This window comes from Loxodonta africana, chromosome 1 (genome assembly GCF_030014295.1).
Source record: "Loxodonta africana isolate mLoxAfr1 chromosome 1, mLoxAfr1.hap2, whole genome shotgun sequence".
Classification (NCBI taxonomy): Eukaryota; Metazoa; Chordata; class Mammalia; order Proboscidea; family Elephantidae; genus Loxodonta; species Loxodonta africana.
The window spans coordinates 191,773,977-191,792,837 of NC_087342.1; the positions used below are offsets into that span (position 1 = coordinate 191,773,977).

General features: G+C 38.4%; 1 protein-coding gene across 4 annotated transcripts in view; it reads left to right on the plus strand.

Annotated features, from left to right (window-relative positions):
• Positions 1–18,861, plus strand: part of NCOA7 (nuclear receptor coactivator 7) — a 189,988-nt gene that overhangs the window by 123,528 nt on the left and 47,599 nt on the right. For 2 of the 4 annotated variants that reach the window (XM_064290501.1, XM_010594676.3), the window contains exons 6-10: positions 3,659–3,772; positions 4,347–4,472; positions 6,996–7,180; positions 11,112–12,106; positions 12,699–12,867. In XM_064290501.1, coding sequence (XP_064146571.1) covers positions 3,659–3,772; positions 4,347–4,472; positions 6,996–7,180; positions 11,112–12,106; positions 12,699–12,867 — 1,589 coding nt within the window. Of the gene's footprint in view, positions 1–3,658; positions 3,773–4,346; positions 4,473–6,995; positions 7,181–11,078; positions 12,107–12,698; positions 12,868–18,861 lie in introns of all 4 variants that reach the window. The other 2 variants (XM_064290500.1, XM_003404237.4) reach the window with 1 other exon arrangement.

The following is an 18,861-nucleotide window of genomic DNA, read 5'->3' on the forward strand; positions in this document are numbered from 1 at the left end:
AGAATAGAACTGCCCCATAGAGTTTCCTAGGCTGTAATCTTCACAGAAGCAGATCATCAGGTCTTTTCTCTCACAGAGCCTCTGGCGGGTTGGAACTACCAACTGTTTGGTTAGCAGTTGAGTACTTAACCATTGCACCACCGGGGCTCCATTCTCAACATTATAACCCAAAACCCCACAACCATCAAGTCGACTCTGGCTAATAGCAACCCCATAGAGTTTCCGAGGCTGTTAATCTCTACGAAAGGAGGTTGCCACAACCTTCTGCTGTGGAGCCACTGGTGATTTCAAACTACCAACCTTCGGTTAACAGTCGGTTGCTTTAACCACTGCGCCACCAGGGCTCCTTCTCTACACTATAGTGGCATTTAATTCTTTCAGGGTGGAGATTGCTACTTTTAATCACAACATCATTCAGACAATAATGATGATGTTCTTTGTATTTAAGATCAGCACATGCAGCCAGTAAAGACACAAGTTGGCCAGTTTGTACTACAGTGCTTTTGGTATTTCTGTTCTTGGCAAAAGGAGGAATTAGTACACAGTACTATCAGTGCCAGGTAATGGGAGAAAATATGCATGAGCACTTTTCAAAAATTAATAACTTTTCATGTCTAGAAAAATTAACAAATTCTTGTCTCTTTCATTGTTGGATTTATCTTATAATTTGAAGTATTGCTGCATAATGCATAATATTCATAGAAAAAAGGCTAGACTTTTACTAATTCAAGGCTAAAGACTGTTGTCACTGAAACTTAGTAAAATAATTTCTGGTGATGCCTTGTTTTTTGGCTATATCTATAAACAAAATGTTTTATTGGCACTGGAATAAGGTCCAATAGCGAATAAGAGCTATAAAAACTATTTTAATATGCTACCTGAAGACAAACTGCTGTAATGGCAAAAATACCGGAAACAGGAGCCCCAAAGTTTTGTTTCCATCTGACCCTGTAGCAGCTATGTGGCCTGGGCAAGTCACTTTCATTTTTGGACCTCAGTTTCCTAATCTCTGGAATTAGGTGTTGGGCTGCATTATCTCGGATATCCTTCCAGTCTTTACAGTGCTGTCCAACCCCTAAAGAACTAAATAGCTATGTACTGTTCAGTTGTTCAGGACCCTTCTGTATTCAAGATTTTGCTGTCAAAGATAGGGAATAAGAAGAGTGAAATAGATTGAGGGGCTTTCAAAAACCGTAGATGACCTTTTGCTTTTCAGATGGCCTTTTGCTTTCCAGGATTTTTAAATACTCTGTCTTGATACCTGGAGGTGTAGGTATCCTTCTGATTTCATTAGGTCTGATAAGTCAAAATTCACTTTTATCTACTCTGATTCTGGAAAGCTTAAGGCTCACCCTTGTAGAGACTGATTTGATGATCACCTTGAGATAGGAAAGAAAACTGGTCTGGCCAGATCAGTGGCCAAATGTGAGAGGTGATTTTCAGAGGAGGTTGCCGGGGAGCTTATTGAATTAAAATCTCACTCTAAATTTTTGATGCTTTAAAAGACAAAAAACAAACTCAGAAAAACTTAAAGAACTGAGGCATAAAAATCTTTTCTTCAGGAGGTCCTGAGTTTGGCCATCAGTTCTCATACTTACATCAAACTTGAGGATATACAATATGAGTCTTTTTGAATTTAAGAGACAAAGAATATACTTTTACAAGTAGTTTATATTGAGCACACTAGAAAATTACCTTGCTAATGGATACTTTACGGTTTTTTAAATATTCATGTCACCCAATGGCTAAACAATTTTTGTAGGGTAAAATACTGACAGCTTTTGCTTTATGGTAAAGAACTTTGGAACCTCAAATCCTCATTTCCCTGTGTTGAAACAAACCTGGAAATAGTTACTGAAGATAGTAAGACAACTTCACTCATACCCATGACCCAGGCTCACTTCCATGTTGAGATGGCACGTGTTCTGGTTGAGCTTCCCAGGTTTCAAATGTTACCTCTATCTCAAGTGCAGTTAACTGTATAAGCATAGGAATGAACCCTTTGATTTGCCATTTAGAATGCGTCTGAGACTAGAGCTTCAACCTGTGTTGCCCAATATTTGTCAAGAGCTCAGTTGCAAAAACAGTATTTATGGAGAATTACTTGAAAGAAATGCTGTCCACACATGGCTTTAGTCAAGATATGTAAATAAGAGAGCTACATACCAAGATTAAACCATTTTAGTCATTTGTAAAATGGCTTTTACAAAAGAATTAAACTTGGGCAATTATTTTATTCTTGCCACCAGAATTGAAGATTTTATAAAGAACGGTCACCCAAATTGGTTATTGTATTTACTGTGAGTATGTTGAGGACGAATTGTTAGTTTAGGACCCTCTTTTTTTTTAGTGAGACCTCATGGGAGAATGCTTGTACTTCTTCTGAGAAACTGACTTGTTTTTATTTTATGGAAACTGAATTCTGTAACTAATTGGATGATGTAACTAATTAATTACATCTCTTTGTATTGCTCGTTTGGAAACTCAGCCAGTTTTATGACCCACTTCTCAGGGAGCGTTTAGTGATTTTGGAGCACATATTTTCAGTAGTAATCAGACTTCATCTTATTTGCCTTTGACTGTAACTTTCTCACCTGTATTTTAATGTGTCTTTTGTTGTTGGAAACCCTGGTTGCGTAGTGGTTAAGTGCTACAGCTGCTAACCAAAGGGTCCGCAGTTCAAATCCGCCAGGCGCTCCTTGGGAACTCTATTGGGCAGTTCTACTCTGTCCTATAGGGTCACTATTAGTCGGAATTGACTCAATGGCACTGGGTTTTTTTGGTTTGTTGTTTCCTCAAATTTTTTCTGGGTTGAAGTCAAATTTAAATGACTAATGTTAAAACAGAGGTAAGACTGGAGGGATGAGAGACAGTGAAAAACAATATTGATCAGCTGTTATATGATTAGCTTTGAATTCTGTTTTATAACGTTAGAGGTCAACATTTGAAGACCGTATGTGATGTATGCCTAAATGTAACATGTCTCATTAGAGTAGTAAATGACGGGCTCATACTAACATTTAGGGAACTGAACATCTTTTAGAAGGAGACTGTTTTAAATAATTTGTTGAATTTTTATTTTTGTTTTTAGATAACTCAGAAATTGATGGAGAAAGTATTAAAGATTATTGTGTTGCAATTATCTTGTACAGTTTCTCACCTAGGGACCTTACTTTAGCACTCAGAGCCTGCTTAGAGTTCGCAAGCCTGGATTTGTTCCATTTACACCTGGCATAGGCGTTATGCTTAGAAGCATGCCATCCTTCTCTTTCTTCTGTTCTCTTGTGTTGTTAGCCCCCTTCCTTAGAAGGTTCTTCCCTCCCTCCCCATCAAATCCTACTTACTCTCCAAGGCTTCACTTGAGCACACTTGCTTTACATGGCCTGCCTGAATACTACCTTGCTGTCTTCTTTGTGAGCTTCTGCAGTGTCTACAGGCATGTTCAATAGTTTCCAACAATATGTACACTTTCGTATTGCTGAGTATTGTTTCGTGGATTAGTCTAGAAGACCACATAGCTTATGAGTTTCATAAAAGCCAATTAGGTTTTAGACAATCATCTAGCATCATACTGTGGACAGAGTAACTAACTGCCCTAAACGCTGGCTCCTGGTTTGGCTGTTCCTTCTTACTCACCCAACACTGCTCTCCCTTTCAGGTCCTTTTTGTGCCAGATGCCAACTTTCCTTCCAGTACCTTAAGGTTATCATCATCCAGCCCTGGTGCTACTGTCTCTCCATCATCATCAGATGCAGAATATGATAAACTGCCAGTATGTATGCCCTTCATGCACTGAAGTTCATATTTATCAGAAAGATTTTTTGTGATTTAATAGAATTCTACATGTTATTTTTTTATAAGGTTACATCTAAAATTTCCCCCAAATAGGCAGGATAAGTAATTTGTCGTTATTCTAGGGAACACATCCTATCCAAAAGAAGCCTGTTGCCATTTAAACTCTCAAAGTCATATCATATGTGCACAACTTGGATAAAATTATGGAGTTAAATGTTTGATGAGACCGATAGTTTATTTGAACTCATCCTTTTTCTAGAGAATTTTAATCATGAGTTTGATATGCAGTATTTCATATTAGTTCATTTTCTAAAGATGTTTAATGAGTCAGTTTTGTAGGTTCATACATATGTACTTTTTTTTTAATCTTAGCGTGATTTGGGTACTTATTGTTATATTTGTAATATTTTCGAAGGACGAAGGACTTTTGCCTTTTTTTTATGTTCAAGTTAAAAAGTTTACTTACAGCAAACTGATAGCATGTGCTTTATAGAATTACGTTGTTTTAAAATGCTGCCTGTATTTATTTTGGAAATTTTTGCTTTCTAAAGGATGCTGACTTAGCAAGAAAGGCCTTAAGACCTATTGAAAGAGTCTTATCATCTACGTCTGAAGAAGATGAGCCAGGCGTCGTAAAATTTTTAAAAATGAATTGTCGATACTTCACTGATGGAAAGGTATATGGTAGTGCAATTTGTTTCCTTTTCTGGGAATCCATGGAAAATTAAATGTGGCTCCAAATTACTGGAAGGCATGTTACATTAAAATATCTTACCCAACGTTTCAGCTTAAGATTTGACAAGTGTCCATTAGGCTTCCTCTGTTAGATGTGTGGCATTTTACTTATGGAGGCAATGTGATCATTGAATGAAAATGTGATTCTTTGTGACCTTGGGTTTATTTAATCTTTTAGTTCTTAACCTGTAAATTATTAGGGAGACCATATTGTATATATTTAACAGCAAATTCTGGAGTCAGATTCAATGAATTTAAATTCTAGCTCTGTCACCCATTAGCTCTGAGTCCAGGGGCAAGGTGTTTATATTTTCTAAGCTTACATTTTTCTAATCTATAAAATAAAAACAGTAATAAGCTTAAAAGAGATAATTCATGCAAAGAGCTTAACATCTAACCTGGAAAATGATAAGTTTTCCCCTGTGTTTGCTGCATATGGTCTGGTATTAAAATGATGTTTTATAAATGCAGCTTAGGGTGAGCCTCTCGAAGAGGGCTTTGTTGTGTAAAGTGAAGTCCTGTGCTCATATAGAGAGCTCATGTCAGGTTCTAAATAATAGGAAAATAAGTTAGTGAAATGCCCTTATAACTTTTGCACCCAAAAATAAGTAATACCTGAAATGCAAAAATGATCAATAAACTCATTAAGAGTACAAAATAAATTATTTACCAAAAGAGAGTCATCTGTATTCTGCGCCCCTGGTAGATAGTATCCCCCTGGCCATCAAGGTCTGTAATATAATCTAATCAAGCTTCAGATTATTTAGATCCCACGAAGTTACTGCTTTTTGCCTTTAATTTCCATAGATTATTGTTAGCTGCCATCGAGTTGACTCCAACTCATGGCAACCCTACGTACAACAGAACAAAACATGGCATGGCACTGCATTATCCTCTCAATTGCCAGCATATTTGAGTCTGTCATTGCAGCTACTGTGCCAGTCCTTCTCACTGAGGGTCTCCCACGCCCTTGTTGGCCCTCTTCTTCACCAAACATGATGTCCTCCTCCAGCAATTGATCTCATCTGAAGACTTGTCCAAAGCAAGTGAGTTGGACAGTGTTCTGTTGTGATCTGGAAGGTTTTCATTGATTGATATTCAGAAGTAAATTGCCAGGCCTTTCTTTCTTTTTATTTATTTATTTTTATTATTGTACTTTAGATGAAGGTTTGTGGAACAAACTAGCTTCTCATTTAACAGTTAGTACGCATACTGTTTTGTGACATTGGTTAACAACCCTATGACATGTCAACACTCTCCCCCTCTCAATCTTGGGTTCCTTATTACCAGCTTTCCTGTCTCCTCCTCCCTTCTCTTCCTTGCCCCTGGGCTGGTGTGTCCATTTAGTCTCGTTGTGTTTTATGGGCCTGTCTAATCTTCGGCTGAAGGCTGAACCCCAGGAGCGACTTCATTACTGAGCTAAAAGGGTGTCTGGGGTTCATACTCTCGGGGTTTCTCCAGTCTCTGTCAGACCAGTAAGTCTGTTTTGTGTGTGTGTGTGTGAATTATAATTTTTCCCCAGCTACATTTTTCTTCAGCTCTGTCTGGGGCCCTCTATTGTGATCCCTGTCAGAGCAGTCAGTGGTAGTAGCTGGGCACCATCTAGATGTGCTGGACTCAGTCTGGTGGAGGCTGTGATAGCTGTGGTCCATTAGTCCTTTGGACTAATCTTGCCTTTGTGTCTTTGGTTTTCTTCATTTTCCCTTGCTCCAGATGGGGCAAGACCAGTGTTGTATCTCAGATGCAGGCCTTTCCTTTTAGTCTTAGTCTGGAAGCTCCACTGAAACCTGTCCACTGTGGGCGACCCTGCTGGTATTTGAAATACTGGTAACATAGCTTCTGGCATCACAGCAACACACAAGAAGCTACCACAGTACCAGAAAACTGACAGACGGGAAGTAGTCAATTTCCATATTTCAGCTGTATTCACTTTTGGCTGTAAAAATCTGGTAATCCTCTTTGTGTTGAATCTTTGCTGGATTTGTGCACTTTAAACATTTTAAACAAAGATACTAGGACCCCAAGATAGCTGTTTCATTAGCACAGGACCATGCACCTACCTGATCGACTCTTAGTGATACTTGTTGAGTGAATTGTAAAGCACGGTGTTCTCAACTGGGAAAACGTTTAGGATATTCCCTCTCATTTCACAGACAAGCAGCTGGAGAATCTGAGGTAAACATGAGTAACCCGAGGTCATACTGTTAATTGTGCTGTTGTCTGTGCTCGAACCAGGGTCAGTATGATTGCCAGAGCAAGGCCAATGTGTTGTCCCTGCCCCACCACACAGAGCTAACATTGCTTTTCTTTCAGCACTCATTGAGGAAATGTGATTGTCATGTAGGATATTGATACTCTGGGTCATAAAACAATTGGACTGGCACCATCAGCTAGTTATAAAGCTTTTGGTGGTTGTTGAAACATACCTCTCTGTAGTGATTCTGTCCTGTCCCTTTCTCCTGCAGGGTGTAGTTGGAGGCGTCATGATTGTCACTCCTAATAACATCATGTTTGACCCTCACAAGTCTGATCCCCTGGTTATTGAAAATGGGTGTGAGGAGTACGGTCTCATCTGCCCCATGGAAGAGGTGGTTTCCATTGCCCTCTACAACGACATTTCCCACATGAAGATCAAAGATGCCTTGCCCTCGTAAGACACATTTCTTTGTTAACCAGAAGGAGGGGGTCTGGAGAGAATTAAAGGCAATTAAAAAATGAGGGCAGTTTGTAGGAGTGAGGGATTATATAGAGGTAAATTTCATGGTGGAAAATTTGCGTTCTAAATTTTTAAAAAAATAGGAAAATGAGAGGAAATGAAAATAATAAAGTCAGTGATAAGGAAAAGTTGGACATGAGAAGATATTCTCCTCCTCCCCCTCACCCTCACTCCTTGCCCCTTGCCTTGTCTTCTCCTCCTTTTCTTCCTTCCCTTTCTCTTCTCCATTTAAATTCCAGAATAGGCAGTCTTCCTAAATTGTGTCTTTGCCTCCTCCTGCATAGAGAGAGGTTTAGTGGACAGTGCAGTAGCCTCGTTCCCTGTAGCTGGACTACCTTAAGTGGATTGAAGTGGAAATAATAGTGGTTTGTTTTTTCTCTGAAATGTAGATGAATATTTATTTTGCTTTATAATGCTGAGTCTATTGTGAAAAAGAAGAGGAAGCTCCCCATGAAGAAAGAGAGTTTATAAAGCTTAGGGAACTCTTCCACTTATAGGGATAATCTGATTTTTACTGTCATTTTGTCAGTGTACCTGTTACTCTACACATGCTAGCCATAAAAATCTTTAGAAGCCCTCAATGATAGGAAAGAAGAGGCAAAACAGTGGTCCTAACAGTACAAAGAGAAAATAGCCTTGGGGGTTTTAAGAGGGGAAGGTAAGTAGGGAACTAACCCAGGCAGAAAGTCCCTAGTGGTGTAGTATCTGCTCCACTTAGTACTTCCCATCCCCAAACTACCATAAGAGCATGGGGCCTGAGGCAGTTTCTAAATTTTGCTGCTAGAAGTATTCAAAGCCAGAGGTTAAGAGGCAGGATTACATGATGACTGAGTCTGAAACCACACTACCTGGATTTCATGACTCTGCTACTCATGACTTGCGTGAGTTACTCAATCTCAAGCCTCAGTTTCCTCATCTGTAAAATGGAGTTAATAGTAGTCCCTAGGTTATAGGGTTGTATAAGGACTGAATGAATTGATATACGCAAAGCTCTTAGAAGATAGCCTGGTGCTCGATGTATACCAAAACCAAACCCAGTGCCGTTGAGTCGATTCCGACTCATAGGTTTTTGTTATTATTTGAACCTTTAATTCATAACTGAAACTCTGAATGTATTGTCCCATGGAAATTCTGTTATCCTGGTGGATCAAGGCTACTGATGTACTTTAGTGCATGCCTCTTGTGTGCCCAGGGTATGAAGACGAGTGGATTATGACCACTGCCCTTGAGGAGCTTGTAGTCTCTTGGGTGTGACAGACACATGCACAGAAATGATAATCCAACAGCACTGTAAACATAGAAGTGTATACATAGGACCCATGCGAGGGAGTGTCCAACTGCCTGGGACATTTTGGAAATCTGAGATGAGGAAGAGGAGAGGAAGTAAAAGAGCTCGTTTCAGAAAGGAGGAATGAACACAGTGTTCTCTGTGACAAGAGGAAAGAAGATAAAAATAGTTATAAGGTGTAGGTAAGTTTGAAAGTGGATGGCTAGACAAACAGGGCATTTTTGGCCAACGGTGGCTTCTAACAGTAACATTAATGCAGGTCTTTTTTTTCAGGCCAGGATGCTAAGTATTCTGCTTCATAATAGAAATGGAAGGCACATCTCTACAGAAAGATTCCTCTCAACCTGAGATTATATTTAATGACCTGGAATGGGGATAATGCTGGGCCTGGGAGGAGAGAGGAGAGTTAGGAATTGACTCCTAGTTTGTTAAGATTATTTCAGGGCTGTGCATTGATTGCTGCCTTGGATGCAAGTACATAAAGAATTTTTAGTCTGATGAACAGCGTGTGCACTAATGGGCAAAACAGAATGTACGAGTGCAATCTGTGTGAAATGAACTTTGTACCGTCTTCAGAATTCCATCAGTTATAGAAAGTTTAAAAATTGCTTTACAATTTAATTATTACTAAAAGCACGTCGTAAAGTAATAAGTACTACTTACCTGACTGCATTGTGTAAATTGTGGGGGGTGTGTATGTGTAAAACCTCTCCAGCCTCACCCTCAGGTTTCGTATCTTTTGTGTAGGACATCTTGTGACTCCAGCTGCCACAGAGAATAGGAAGGGAACAATTGAAGGGATTATTGATCATCATTAGGTGCCTGGCTAAGTCTAGAAAACATTAATTAGCAATGGAGCCAGTTGGCACTGTTACGTACTTTGCCCCCGCAAAGCTTGGCAGCTGCAGTGCAAAGAAAGCAAATGATTAAATTAATCCCAAGTAGGAAACTGGCAGCTTGGATTAGGTAGAAGAACAAGAGGGGTAGGGTGAACAAGGTAGTTTAGGTGGCTGTTTAGAGTGCAGATGAATGTGTTCTTTGGAGGGGACAGGCTAGGTAGGGTAGAGATGAGGAGAAGGGACTGGATGTTCATGGAAGAAAGTACTGCTTATTAACCAAGTCTGTGAAAAGCTAGGTTTCTTTGTTGCAGGACTTCTTATGGCCTTTCCCCACCCAATATGCCAAATTAAAATCAGAGTCCCAATATGGGCGTTAAGCCATACTGCAATAGCTTATTTGACGCTAAGATCCTGCATCCTGCACATCTCCTGGGGTGTGAGTGTTGGACAGTACATTTTGTGCGTGCTGCTCCAGGTACTTGCAAGGTCATGCAAAACAGAGACAACTGTCACGATCGTCTTTCAGCATGTGGCACTTAGGGGATCAATGAATGTTTATTGAATTGAAATGAATTCTGAATTAAAGGGGCTTTTTACAGTATTTGTCAGAGCCTAACAATTATGTAGGCTTTTATTTTTTATTAGAAAAAGCATGGACGTTCTATTCAAGTGACTTATAAAGTAACTTTGAGACAGTCTTCTTATAATTTAAGAATTGTCTGGTACAAAGTAATAGAGAAAGTATAGCCTGAATATGATCTGATCTTTTTAGAAAATAAAATTATTTCTGAAATGTGAACGTGTTATTTTTAAAAAGGGGTTTTATATCCCTATTTTTAATCCAGTAATAGTAGTAAGTAGAAATACGGGTCGCTCAAGGTGTTTGTAGTCACAGTTTTAAAAATATTTGTGTCTTGACAATTTATTTTAAACTAGAAAAACATGTATAATCAATATTTCTTTGTAATTCAAGTCTGGGTAGTGAAGCATCTGTTATTATTATGTTTCAGCTGATAAACCAGTTTACTTTTCTGTAGATTTAAAAAATTGTCGAATGGTACAGGCGCTATATATTTACATAAATGGTACATGTGCTATATATTTCCATAGATTGTGCTGTATTTACATAAATGCAGGGGTGGGAGAATATTTGTTATTGGAAGCATTACATCCTAAGCCATGAAACCCACAATGAGGGTTCAGGGCCAGTAACCTAATAGAGCTATTAAAAGAGTAGTTGCTAAGTAAATGAGCCATTCAGAACTAATGTAGTTGGTCTCTAGACTATTTTATGAAAAGGAAAAGTTTTGAATATTTAAGGAATTTTAGCCACTGGTACTAAAATATTTTCCCTCCTTTGTCCTTTCCTTCATGAAAATCAGAAACATTATTATTTCATCTTTAAAAATCTGGTGGGTGACATCTCCATGTTCATACATGACTTCAAAACCATTCATGTGCTTCTAGTGGGGTTTGCAACATCATAATTCTTTCTTTTGCCACTTCTTTTAGTTGACTTATGTTTTCTTTTGAAGTCAATTTATTGATTTCACTTCCTTATTCTGAAATCATTTAAACATAAATTTAAGTTGCAGCACATTTATGTTGGTTTTTAGTTGGGTTTTGTTTTGTTTTGCCTTTCCTCCATTTTGTTTTTGGTTTTGTTTTTAACATTCCATGTGCACCCACCATTTTTCCCCAACAGTGACCTACCTCAGGATCTTTGTCCTCTGTACAGGCCTGGAGAATGGGAAGACCTGGCTTCTGAAAAGGATATAAACCCATTCAGTAAGTTCAAATCTCTCAACAAGGAAAAACGGCAGCACAGTGGAGAGAGAACCATCAATACAGATTCCAAGTCAACAAGACCTCTGGAGAAGTCAAGCAGTGATACACATACCAAGCCCTCAGGCAGCCCTGTGTCAGAAAAGTTGAAGAAACTGGAATCCTCTGTTGAGGCAATCAGTAGGTCTACCACAGTGACTGGGGTCAGCAAGGAACTTCCTGACACTGCGTTTGAATCCATAGCCAAAGAAAACTCCCTTTTAGTGGAAGATGATGACTTTGTTGACTTAGAGGAACTTTCTTCTCAAACTGGAATGGATAAAAGAGACAACGCAAGGGAGTGCTTTGATCCAGAGGACCTAAGGAAAGCTAAGTCACAAATAATCAGTTCTGCTACAGAAAGACATGTGCAGTCAGTCCTGAGCTTTTCAGGAACAGAGAATGATGCTGAACTGAAGGGGGCCCTGGATTTAGAAACCTGTGAGAAGCAAGATATAATCCCAGAAGTGGACAAGCAGTCTGGTTCCCCGGAAAGCCAGGTGGAAAACACACTGAACATACATGAAGATCTAGATAAAGTTAAACTCATTGAATATTACCTTAATAAGAACAAAGAAGGATCACAGTTACCTGAAAACTTACAAAAGGCAGAATTAAGTGATGATAAAAGCATTGAACCCATAGGAATAGACATCACCCTTAGTAGTTCTGTTCCCCAGGCAGGTGATCCCTCAACTGAGGGCAATAAAGAGCCAGATAAAACCTGGGTGAAAGAGAGCCCACCCCTTCCACTGGAACTGGGCCCTTCTACAGAGGAAAATATGATTAAAGAGTCTCTAGACTCCTCTTTGGAATCTTCTTTAGACAATAGCTGCCAAGGTGCACAAATGGATAATAAATCCGAAATTCAGTTATGGCTATTAAAGAGAATTCAGGTACCCATTGAAGGTAAGTCATTTTTCTTTAATATCTTTTTAACCTGTTGTATAATTGCCTTTCTAAAAGGCAATAGCAATGGCAGTAAAATTATTTTAGGTCAGTGTTTTCTCAATAGAGACTATCCTTGCTGATTATTAATAACTGGAAAAAAATTAGCAATATATGATATCTATTACAGAACCTGACCTATGATAGATTTCTATTTCAAAGACAGTTTGCTTTTTAAAAAAATCTTTCAAGTGACTTCCTTTTTTTTACCTTGAGTTTCAGAATCTACAAGAATTTAAAATCTTTTTTTGAAGATATTTCAATTCTAAACTGAATTGTATTATGGTGTTGGTTTTTATACTTATGTCCAATATGTAGCTTCTCACGTGAGGTAGACCAACCTGAAACATCCAAAGCTTTTTCCTTTTGTGCTAAAGAAGGCCTGGAAAATTTATTCAGCCTTAGTGAGATGATGCTGTTATATGATGTTTCTACCATATATTTTGTCTTTCCATTACCAAGAGGGGATTGGACACTATTCCTGATAACTTAAAAAGTTTCATTGTCACCAAAATTGTCAGTATTGAGGACAGTTGTTTCATGTGTGATTCAGATATACTTCCTTCAAAAGAAGAGAAAAGCAAGACTCCGCCCATGTTTCTGTGCATCAAGGTGGGAAAACCAATGAGAAAATCCTTTGCCACCCACACTGCTGCCATGGTCCAACAGTATGGCAAACGAAGAAAGCAGCCAGAGTACTGGTTTGCTGTTCCTCGGGAGAGGTGAGTGCGGGGTAAAATTGAAAATCTGTTCATCAGTTAGATTCTAATTGCATGCTAATTTTTTGTTGTTGTTGTTATAAAATAGTTAATTTTCTTCTTGAATAAGGATTTTCTCTTAAATGTACGTTTTAGACTTTCTAGATGGATGTTATTTGAGTGACTGTCTATTAAAGGGTGATTTTAATACAGTAGATGTGACCTCTTCATAGCTACTGTGTGTTGACCTGCTTTCATAACTTTCTACTCAGTTGATTTTTAAATGGAGGAAGATTTAGATGTTCTCAAGTGCCAGTAATTGAAAGTGCTTTTCCGTTGATATTAAAGGAATACTATGGAATAGATCCAAACCCTCTAAGTGCAGTAGAGGGGCAGGATCGTAATTTTTAAAGTGCTTATAAATCTGGCGAACAAAAGATTACTTTGGCCTTATGGAAGGAGCATCAGTGACTCAGCAGCATGAGAAATGGAGCATGTGATCACCTTGCTGGGTTTGAGGAGCAGCATACAGCTAGAGAGATTTGTATTTTTAAATTGCCAGAGAAGACATTTTATTAGTTATGTGAAGTCTAGGATAGCGGGGGCCGGGGGGATTCAGTTGCTATTTGAGCGGATTCCAACTCATGGCGACCTCACACGTTGCAGAGTAGAGCTGTGCTCCATAGTTTTTTCAAGACTGTGACCTTTCAGAGGCAAATTGCTAGGTCTTTCTTCCAAGGCACCGCTGGATGGACACAAACTGCAAACCTTTCGGTTAGTAGGCAAGTGCTCAACTGTTTGAGCCGTCAGTGACCTGACATCAGAGATAGTGGCATAAAAATTCTTCAACAGTACATCAACCAAGATTTCTTTATAATAAAAATAGGAAATGTTATTTTTGGAAAAAAATTAGAGCATTTCCTTCTGTATATGTGGTGGAATAAAAATGTCTTTACAAAGGCCTTGCAATTAGTTTTCGAAATGGCTAGACTTCCCGTGTTTCCTTCTTCTGACTAGTTGTTGAACATCATCTTCTGGGCAGACCTTGTCGCCAACACACCTGCCGAGAGCAAGTACACTCAGTGAGCTTCCTTAAGAATGAATTCTCAGTAAAGCAAAATTAAATCCCAAGCGAAGGTGCGCCATCTGGCTGATTATTGCCCGGGGTGACGATTCTCATTAAGAGAGAAGTCTCATGTTAATAGAAAATAATTTAATGTGAAAAGTATTTAACAGAATTATTTTGCTAATTGCTTTTCCCTATCATTAGACAAAAACTGAAGTTAATATGGACATTGAACATCGTTTGTTTTGCATTTGTGTAATGGACTCTTCTACCTGTGCCTGTAACCCCCATTTCTCATGCAGCTGGGTCACTGATACCCCAATATCTCACTGAAGCCTTAAACTTGGGATACTGGGGGAAGAAAAAAAGAAGTATGTCTTTTCTTATCATGTAAAAATGTTTCAAGAGAAGCAAGATAAATTTCTGAAGGCCTGTTTGATTGAAGTCCTAACAGCAGAATTTCAGAGCTGAGTAATACCTAAGAGATTCAGGCGAGTCGCCTGGTTGATTGATGAGAAAAACAAAGCGCCAATACCTTCAGCCACAATGTGGGCTTTGTGGACTTTCACGGTCTATCTAGAAAAATTACCTATCGTATATGGTTCCCCCCCCGCTCCCTGCCTTTGGGAGGATTTAATGTTTATAACATAAGGAAATTTTTTTTTTCAGTCTTACCTCTTTAATGGGACTGTGTGCACCAAAAACTTCTGTAGAATAATTACAGCAGTCCCACACATGTAGTTATTTTACTGTCATTCTTTAACCCAGAAAAAAATCTCTGATGTTGAAAGGGTGCTTGACTTTGACCTCTTATACAAGTGATTTTTTGTGAACTTTAAAAAGTAGGTCACTTGCTGAATTCCATTAATACTGTATTTTATAATATCCATGACTCTTTGGCCAGCAAATATTCCAGCATACTTAGTTTTTTTTGTTTGTTTGTTTTTTCTTGAACTAATTATTATCTAACTGAAGATTTTCTTGGAGGCATCATATGTCACCGTTTTAATGGTGATAGATTTTCTGTGTAGGTGTTAGGAAGTTTTGTTTTCATTGCTCCTTTACTTCCATTTCTGCCTGGCCTAGAGGAGCCCATGTTTGAGTTTAAGTTGGGGAAAGACGGAGTAGTCCAGTAGCTAATTCCCACTCAGGCCTCTTACTGCACGGTAAGAAGGGAGAGACTTTTTTTTTTTTTTTAAATCTCATTTATGAAATTCTTCAAGACCTCAGGCTCAGCAGCAGTCCTGAAGGAGCATGTAATGCTTTACCCACCCTGCTGATATTCTGGATTCCCTTTATACGTCAGACTGAATGTTCTTGCCTTTCTGTTTTCTAATGGTTAGAGGTTGTTCATGCATCCATTGGAGTTTCAGTAGCAGAGGGAAGTCATTCTAGCAGTGGCTTCCTTCTGGGTTACAGTGCTGTCTCAAAGACCTTTTAGATGCTGCAGCTTGTTTTTTTTGCGAGGCACCTTTGACTTATCCAGTGCACTTAAGGCTTCTTGTCACAGGAGGATAACACTTTGATGTTTGTGTGGCAGAACTTCACAAATGTCGGTTTCTTTTTTCCTCACCATTGTTCCTAATACTTTATTTTAAAGCTTACCTCTTCCTTTCATCTTGTTATTACCAAGAAATTAACTCTCTTAAAAATTTCCTTCTTCATTTACAACGTGCTCTATAGCTTTCCTAGCCCTATCGTCAAGTGAATAATGTACAAAGTAAGAAAATGGTGGCGTGGGGAGTGAAAGTAACAGTGGAAACCTTGCATGTAGTCCTTAGTTATTTATCTTCTGTTGTTGTCGTTCCCCCTTCGCAACTCTTGTTATTGAATTTTAGACATGGGAAATTAGAGATGAAAGGTAATTAAACGTTGCCTAAATACACAATAACCTGTTGCTGACAAGTCAATTTCGACTCACAGTGACTCTGTAGGACACAGTGGAACTGCCCCCAGAGGGTTTCCAAGGCTACAATCTTTACGGAAGCAGACCACCACATCTTTTCTCCTGCCATTGGGTTCAAACCACAGACCTTTGGTTAACAACCGAGTCCTGAACAGCTTCACCACCAGGACTCCTTAAATACACAATAAAACCAAAAAACCAAACCCATTGCCATCGAGTCGATTCCACCTCATAGCAACCAGAGTAGTTGTATGTAAGTTGGTGGTTGTCAGAAACTTCAAAATCACTGTGAATCCAGGGAATTTGGGAGTTTCTTCTTGTACTCCTATACACTGCCACTTGAAACATGCTCACATTCACTGGGTCCTAAGCGCATGTCAGTTCTCAACCCTCCCTTGTCTGCACTGCATTCTGTAGAGTGATGGCACTTCTCTCAAATCAGCTGAGGGTGATAGTAGTGTGCTTGGGAGATTTGCAAAGTGTCCAGAACTTGTTTTACAAACCCAGAAGACCCTGGATTTTCCTTTTATCATCCTTGCTCCTAACTTAAACATAAGGAGAGTAGATAATTCTACCTTATTTTAATTGTCTAAATAAAACAGTATTTTCCAGCATTGGCGCAGATCGTTCTTTGTTGTGGGAGGCTGCCCTGTGTACTGTTAGATGTTTATCAGTATCTGTGACCCCTACCCACTGGATGCTAGTAGCACTCCCCAGTTGTAACAACCAAAAATGTCTCCAAATATTGCCTAATGTTCCCTGGAGGACAAAATTGCTCTACATTGAGAACCACTAGTCTAACCCAGTAAACCCAGTGCCATCGAGTCGATTCCAACTCATAGCGACCCTATAGGACAGAGTAGAACTGCCCCATAGAGTTTCCAAGGAGCGCCTGGCAGATTCGAACTGCTGACCCTTTGGTTAGCAGCCGTAGCCCTTAACCACTATGCCGCCAGGGTTTCCAACCACTAGTCTAGTGTTAGATATTGACTATATGTATATATACCATTTTGAAAGTAGTTGTGAGCCATAATAGTAAATAATTTGGGGATTTGCCTATTTAAAACTTCATTTTACTTGATTGTTTTCACAGTAATTACTCATCTACATATATTTTATTTCAAGTACTAAACGCTATTTCATTAAATTGACACAGTGGCTGCAACAGTAAGCATAACCAACAATTGTGAGGATGGCGCAGGACCGGACAGTGTTCTGTTGTACATGGGGCTGCTATGAGTTGGACCCGACTTGACAGCACCTGACAATGACAACAATTCTTTAAAACCATTTTTGCAAAGAGTTTCATTAAAAAAATCTTTTAATTGCCTTATTGATCAATAGTTTTGTATCCATAAACACTAGATATACCTTTAGGAGTTTTGGTGTTGTCTGGAGGGTAACCCTAAATTGATAAAGAGTTCTACAGAAAATGTGGTGGTTGGTATGACAAGCATTTGTTTTTGTACCTTCATTTTGCACAAGCCTATGCTAGATGCTATCTGAGTTGTAAGAAGACAATACTTTCCCCTCCCCTGGAAGATGTATGGCATCTTGGACTGCTCATTGCAGTGGGATGATGAGCCCTGAATTGGGAAGATCTGATGAGAATCCCAGTCCCCTAGGAATTGTGGGGCTTAGTATGAGTTGGCTTAATCTACTTGAAAAATAATTTCTTCATTTGCAAAATGGGTCACTATGAGAGTTAAGTAATTAGATCATTGTTTGAACAATTATTGAATGCATGCTTCCTGACAGGCATTGGGCCAGTTCTAGATAAATAAGACTGGGTCCCTATCCCAAGGAGCTTATCAAAAACTGTTGAAAATAATGCCTAGCACTTTCTAAATACTTAATATATAATTATATTACATGATTTATCTTTTTCTTTCTTTTCTTTCTCAATACTCAAAGACTATTTCCTTTTTTAGAAAAAGAACAATTCCTGTTCAAATTAAAACATTTCTCTTTTCCCATTTTTTATGGCTTCTTAATTTCTGAAATGTTTTATGATAGTTAATTTTATATTATTCAGCTTTTAAAATAAATATGGTAGAAATGGAATTAAATAGCAGGAATTATGTAGAATTTGCCAAACCATGCATAAATGTTTAATCCAAGCTGAATTAATTGGCTAGTGTGATTTGTATAATAAGTAAACTAGTTGGGCAGAGGGAGAGGGGCAGGGGGAGAGAGATAAAGGTACCCATGCATACTATAAAATTTTTTTAATTTGAAGATGATTATGCTAGGTGATTTTAGCAACACTTGACCATGCAGATAAGCAAAACAGGAGGGCAGGAGGAGAAATCTTGTAATTCCATCACCAAGAAATAGCCACTGCATTTTTTTTATTTTTCATTCCAGACATTATTCTATGCATATTTAGCATTTGTACCTAACAAATATAGCATCATCCTGATCCATTTTGCAATCTGCTGTTTCCACTTAATATGTTGTGTACATTTTCCACATCAAATTCTAACTATGTTATGTACAGATAAATGATAATGTTCATACCCAATTATGTTTCCTCATTAATTTCATCATGTCCCTACTTTGGGTATTAGTTTTGAATTTTTTGCCATTATAAACAATGCTATAGTAAACATCTTTGTAAAATTCTTAGGGTGGTCTTTACTAAGTCAAAGGATATATTTGTGGCTTCCAATTCATGTTGCACTTGAAAGGGTGTGGCAGTGTATACACCCACCAGCAGCTTATAGAGCGCCCTTGTCCCCACAGGCTGGGAAATCTAAGTGCTATGATTCTTTATCTTTGTCAATTTAGTAAATGAAAAATGGAAGCAAAATGTAGCTTGAAAATACTTGTTTTAAAGTTAAGCGAGCATTTATTATATAACATTTGTTTAATGTAAGGAAAGGCTAGTAGTAGCCTGAGGGTTTTTATTCTTTGTAACCCCTTTAATAATAGAAAATGTATTTATACTTTGACATGCAAATACATACATTTATCTAATTATTAAAAATTATCCTAAAAAATTATTTGATATGTTTCTCATATCAGCTTCTAAATAAGATTAGCA